The sequence below is a fragment of the Microtus ochrogaster genome, chromosome 5 (genome assembly GCF_000317375.1).
Source record: "Microtus ochrogaster isolate Prairie Vole_2 chromosome 5, MicOch1.0, whole genome shotgun sequence".
Classification (NCBI taxonomy): domain Eukaryota; kingdom Metazoa; phylum Chordata; class Mammalia; order Rodentia; family Cricetidae; genus Microtus; species Microtus ochrogaster.
In genome coordinates, this window is record NC_022012.1 from 78,968,955 (window position 1) to 78,975,443 (window position 6,489).

Sequence of the window (6,489 nt, forward strand, 5' to 3'; positions counted from 1 at the left end):
TTGAGGCAGGGTTTCTCTATGAAACAGCTCTGGCTGTCCCAGAACTCACTCTGTAGACCAGGCTGGCCTCAAACTCACAGAGATCCTCCTACCTCCCAAGTGCCAAGATGAAAGCATGCACCCCCACTCCCCAGTGACACGGATATTCTTGCCCACTGAGCTTGGTTTCTACTACCACAGCCATCCCCAGTTCCTTTCTGGCGCCACAACGAATTTAAATACTTGTTGCTTTTTTTTCCTTAGTAGAATTTCAAAACCTTGGGACTAAAGCAATGACTTTGTAGTTAATTATACTGGCTGCTCTTGTAGAAGACCCTGCCCACTTCCCAGAACACACGGTGGCTCACAGCTATCTGTACCTCCAATTCCAAGAATTACAACCCATTTTTCTACTTCTGTGGGCTCCTGCATTCCTGTGGTGCACATACATACACTGGGGCATACACGTGTGTGTGTGCATGCATACACACACACACACACACACACACACACACACACACACACAATTTTCAAAAGTAAAAATAAAAACAGAGTGTTAGATGTACAGTTCACCAAGCATGCCACAGACACGTGTGTGTGTGAAATCACACACACACACACACACACACACACACACACACACACACACAATTTTCAAAAGTAAAAATAAAAACAGAGTGTTTTCAAAATAAAATTATCCTTTAAAATTTAAAATTAAAATTGTTTTGCTACTAGAGATAATATAGAACGTACATCTGTAACACACTAAATAAACATAGAATGCTTTCATTAAAAAAGAATATATAGTTCGTACATATTAATAAAAAGGAAAGCATTTGCAATGTGAGCACCAGGAAGAAGACTCCTTCCTACAAAGACTTTCCTGGAAGACTAACAGGACACAAGTGTTCACCCCTGACCCCAATTCTGTATGGCTCGGCCAGTTCGGATAATCTCAGGACTGAGCTCTGACCAGAGAGCCTAGCAGGTATTCTAGCAACCATTCCAAACCCTGGAAGGAAACAGTCGCACTAAGGACTTCACTGCTCAACATCTTAGCACTGGGGAAAGAAACTAGAAAGACACTCACTTGTAGAGATTACATTTTACCATCTGTATCATGAGCCACATCAAATTGCATGGAATTAAAACAAAATAGAAAAAAATAAAAATAATAATAACAATAACTTATTTCCTGTAAATAAGAATTCACTCAAGAGGCCGAGGCAGGCAGATCTCCATGAGTTCAAGGTCAGCCTGGTCTACATCTTGGTGAAGTGAGCTAAGGCTACACAGAGAGATCCTGTTTCCATGAAAACAAACAAATCAGAAGGCTGCCGGATAAAACTGACTGTGAAGCCAATAGGTTCCCAGCTTTATTGCTGTTAAAACCTTCTGAATGTGTAGTCACACTTTGCTCTACTGAAATATTATACATTCCAAAGTCATAATCGACATCAAACAACAATGACTAACTTCCTAATATTCATTTCTATATTTAACATCGGCTTCCAACTATAAGTTTTCGAAAGGAAAAAAACCTTGCAAGGCTAAGACAGGGCTTTTAGGAAATGGGACTTTTCACCCGTGGTGCTGGAAGGGCTCCCAGCTAAGGCTGCAGAGGCTGTAATTAGAGCCTTAACAGAGTCAGGATCTGCCCTTTAACCCAGCTGCTTCTGTTCCTCCAGAGGAAAATGGTGCAGATCTGGGACAGGAGGGGGAGAGACCTCTGGCTTAGAGGCACACAGCAAGCTGGGAGTCAGTTCACCCAAAAAGGAAGGGGGGGGGCTCCCTAACCATGCCTATCCTAGGCACACTAGGTATTCCAAAGATCCTTGCTTTTCTGCCCAGTCTTGTCGAAACTAATGATCTAAATGAAAAGCTCAGATTAGGGCTTGGAAGAAAGGATGGTGTCCTTTACAGAATGCGGCAAAGGAATACAGGAGAACACTGGGACCCTCCTTCAGCTCAGGGACTCCTGAGGTCAGAACAAGCTAGAGACGTGCTGCAGACATCAAACTGCTTCTTTTACATGGCTGCTTCAAAGATCGAATACAAGGACTGAAGAAGAGTCTGTCAGTGAAAAACCCCAAAGAGCAGAGGCTGTACATCACCTCAGCAGCTGGACACTGGGAGGTATTAAATGGAGGACAATCAGAACTAGTCCATGGTAGACAGTTCTGATTCTGGCTTGTAAAATCACAACGGGAATAGCCACAATTCACAGGAGCATTTGGATCCCAAGGCTCTACCCAGGCCCCAGGGACAGGGCAATACTCACGCTGATCTGCCTTCCACATCTAGCTTGCCTGGATGGACGCCCTTTTTGGCAAGGATGGAGGACACTTTCTCCACATCTCCCCTTTCAGCAGCCTTCATCAATCGGTCATCATATTTATTCCACTCTGCTGATTGCTACAAAACAAACAAATGAAAAGGATAAAGGAGCATGCCAGTCACATCGCATTAGTCAGTTCTCTCAAAGAAGAAAGGGGAAAGGGGGAGAAGCCCTACACAGTGCATCATTCCGTTTCCAGCTGTACCCCAAATTTCTTTCTCTCTGCTGTGTTTCACCAGAATAGAAGGGCATTTATTTACTTACTTACTTACTTACTTACTTACTAACTTATTGGAGACAGGGTTTCTCTATGTACCCCTGGTTGGCCTAGAACTTGCTATATAGATCAGGCTGGCCTTGAACTCACCTGTTTCTGCTTCCTGGGTGCTGGGATTAAAGGCATACAAAGCCTTTCCAAATATGTGACTCATTGAGATGTCTATTTACCTTAAACTTATAAGAAAATGTCTGTTTTGCATGTTCAATATCCTGTTAGCTATCTCTGGGGCAAAGAAAAGAAATTAATAATTACTGACCACCTGCCCCAAGTCAGGTACAACGCCTCAAGACCAGAGAGCTACAATTATGAGATGCTTTCAACAGAAGAAAGGAGTCATGCTGCCAGCATCAAATGACTTGCATGTTGTACTGGGGTCTTGCTCTGACTGTTCCCTGTTCCCTTAGGGCTCATCCTTTCACAGCTGTCTCTGGTTACTAATTCCCAGCACCCTTAGGTGCAATGGAATGCCATGTGTACTGTAAGACACTATAGAATGCCTCCTATTTCAAAGGCATTGTTAGAAAACAAACAATACTGTATTGTTAGAATACAAACAATATTGAATAGAATAAGAAATAAAAACATATACATTAGGATAAAAAGAAACTTTTATACAGGAAAAAAACTAAAGAAGAAAGACTCTAAAGCACTACCTTTTATTGTTCTTGTTTTAAAGGGACAGGTGCTCCCTATAGCACACATGCTGGCCTCAAACTGGGGCCCAATCTCCTGCCTCAGTCTCCCAAGGCTTGCACCACCACTGCCAGCAGGTTTTGTACTTTTGCAAAAACTCAGCGCATATATACTTAAAAGGAAGATGAAGGTAATTTCAAACCCAGGAGGAAGTAGCACAATAACAACAATGTTATGTCAGCTTTGATCAGAGAGCACACCGTGAGGCAAACAACTTAGATCTCTTCTCAAGTACACAGATGTGCCAAAACATGGAATGAGAATATAAACATTTGGGGCTAGAGAAACGAGTCAGTGGTTAAGAGCACTGGCTGCTATTCTAGAGGATCCAGGTTCAATTCCCAGCACCCACATGGCAGCTCACAACTGTCTAGTTCCAGAGGATCTGACACTCACACAGACATACATGTAGGCAAAATACCAATGTACATACAGTAAAATTATTTTTAGAAAGAAAATATGCTTACATATATGTGAACATCTAAAGTGTGGATATGGTATAACATTTAAAAAGGAGACCAAGAAAGAGTTAATATTGGGTGATAAGATAGATGTTTTTAAGCACATAAGAGTTAACCTTTTAAAATATCATATCAAGGGTGGAGAGATGACTCAGAAGGTGCTTGCCACCAAGTCTGACGACCTGAGTTTTTTTCCCACGTCCACACGGTAGAGGGAGAAGACTGACATCCCCAAGTTGTCCTCTGCCTTCTGCACATGAGCTATGCGTGTGCACACTCTCATACGTACACACACAAAGTTTTTAAAAGCTGGAAGGTGGTGGCACACGCCTTTAATCCCAGCACTCAGGGGGCAGAGACAAGAAGATCTCTGTGAGTTCGAGGCCAGCCTGCTCTACAAGAGTTAGTTTCAAGACAGGCTCCAAAGCTATAGAGAAATCCTATCTCAAAAACAAGCAAACAAACAAAAAACAACAAAAGTTTTTAAAAATGTAATAAATATTACATGAATTCACTGCTAAATCCGTACTCAGTGTTGTTTCTGTAACGCCACAAGATCTAAGCATTGTCACATAATTGGCAAAGTCAATCAATACTCAGCCCACAAAACCCACTAAACGTTTAACCAGAAAAAAAAAAAAATCAACTTCCTAAATTTCTATAGTAAATTCTACCAGTTGACTCATGAAGTACTTGAAAGAGAAAATGAAAAGATTGAATGTGAAGACAGATGTAAAAGTTTAATTTCTAATTCACTTCCTTTAACTCACTTTATTTTAACAGACCCTGGTTTCGGCACCTAAAGACTTCAAAAATGATGTACTGAGGTTAAATTTAGTAATCAATCCATCTCTTCTAACTTCAAAAATTCAAACTGTCAACATGGGAATAAATTCTACCCTCTGACTCAAAACCTGAACTACAGCTTAGGTACCCCCTCCCTCTCATTTCAGAGCAAAGCAGCCTAGCTCCAGGTTAGGTGAGCAGCAGTGGATTTAGAGGAAGAGACACTGGGCTGTCAAATGCCCGGAGGATTAGGTCATGCTCACCACACAAATACCTGCTCTAAACTGATTAGTTTATCCTTAGACTTAAAACAGCCCGGATCCCCAAGGAAACTTGCTGGGCAGAAAACAGCTCTGCACAGCCCGCAAACTCCAAAGGAAGGCTTTCACAAACAGAAGAAGAAAGATAATTCAGTGTGACTAAAGTCTCATGCTAGTGAGTGGTTCTAAGCCTGACTTCATCAAGCACTGCTCCCAGCTCTGGTCCCACGTCAGTAAACAGCTCTGCCGCCCAGTTACTAGCATTCTAGCTTGTGCTGTTTAAGCCCAGAAAAACAAAGCTCTTGTCAGTTGCTGTTGATACGGTGGCAAACCAAAAGGAAAACCATCAGCACAGAGGCATCGTTAGTAAGACAGAGCACTTTAAAAGCACACAGGAAGCCTGTGTGCAGATCTGTTCCACAAGGTACCTACTGTGTGCTTAGGAGCGCAAGAGAGCCAACAGTTCATCATAGCCAGGCTTCTGGTTCCTGTTGCGACCGTGACCAACCCTGCATTAAATTACAGATCTCGTCTGCAGACTCCTTGCAAGGGCCTCGGCCCCTCACATGCTGGGCTGCATGTAGCTTGAATCTCCAGACTTATTTTCTTCATCTTCTGGCCCCTTCTCCACACTCATGAGGCTGAAAACTTCTCCTTGCTGCCAGGCTCTGAAGGCAGAGCTGCCCGAGTCAGGTATGTAACTCCTCCTCTTTCTTCCTCTCTTGTGAGCGGCTGGCTTTAAAAGTCGTCCCCTTTCAGAGACCCCATTGGAAGACACCCCACATCCTGCTTCATCCACACAGCAGCCCGGGCGCTGCTGTGCATGCGACTGGCCACCTCCGGAGTGACGGGTAAACAGTGTGTGGCCTGGAACCATCAGCACAGTTCTATTTTAGATTCCATAGGACCTGACAGCTGGGTGATAGAAAAGGGCCAGGAACTTGTTGTCAATGCATGCCTTCCCTCTGAGTAACCAAACCCGGGTCTCCTGGGGAAATGACTCAAGCGCATTGTGAAACGTGCTGACCGCATCAGTACAAATCAGTGCAAGTGTGTGACGAGGTGACCGGGAGGAGCACAGACGGATCTGGTTGTTCAACGAAACAGTATTTAGAGCTGGTTTCAATCTTACGGTCATCTAACACAGAGTTTCACTAGCCTAGACAAACAGGATATACAATTCTATTTAAAGCAAATGTGTCATGCTTTCATTTAAGGAAACACACACACAATCACCCCACTTTGAATGTTAGTACCCCTAGCAGGCTTGCTCTGCATACAACCAGGTTTCAGCTTACAACTGCTGCCAGTCTGTCTCCTTGCATGTCAAACAAGAAGGGAAAAGGGCACTGCCAAGACATCATGGTGAAGTCTGTGCCATAAATTTTAATTTAAAAATTTAAATTTAACTCAGTGCTCTGCATTTCCAAACTAAGTGCCCTGCCTGTTAGGATGAGTACACACTGTATCAGTGGAAAGTCAAATAATCTGGATTCGTGGATAAAAGCAAAACACAGCAAAATAAACTGATTAAAACTGAAGGAAACCAATCTATCCGGAAGCAGAGCTTCATTATAAACACAGCTATGTGGGCGGAGAAAGGCAACAGCCCCCCTGTGCTCATATTCCTACAATACCAAGATTCCCCATATTACCTAGGCTGTTCCGTCCTCCAAGTCCAGGGTGGTGGTT

General features: G+C 43.2%; 1 protein-coding gene across 2 annotated transcripts in view; it reads right to left on the reverse strand.

The window, feature by feature from the left end:
* Positions 1-6,489, reverse strand: part of Uaca (uveal autoantigen with coiled-coil domains and ankyrin repeats) — an 87,954-nt gene that overhangs the window by 35,982 nt on the left and 45,483 nt on the right. Inside the window, exons 1-2 of one of the 2 annotated variants that reach the window (XM_026779478.1) lie at positions 5,230-5,760; positions 2,261-2,394 (exon numbers count right to left, since the gene is read on the reverse strand). In XM_026779478.1, coding sequence (XP_026635279.1) covers positions 2,261-2,394; positions 5,230-5,268 — 173 coding nt within the window. In that variant the 5' untranslated portion in view covers positions 5,269-5,760. Of the gene's footprint in view, positions 1-2,260; positions 2,395-5,229; positions 5,761-6,489 lie in introns of those variants that run through there. The other variant, XM_026779477.1, reaches the window with a different exon arrangement.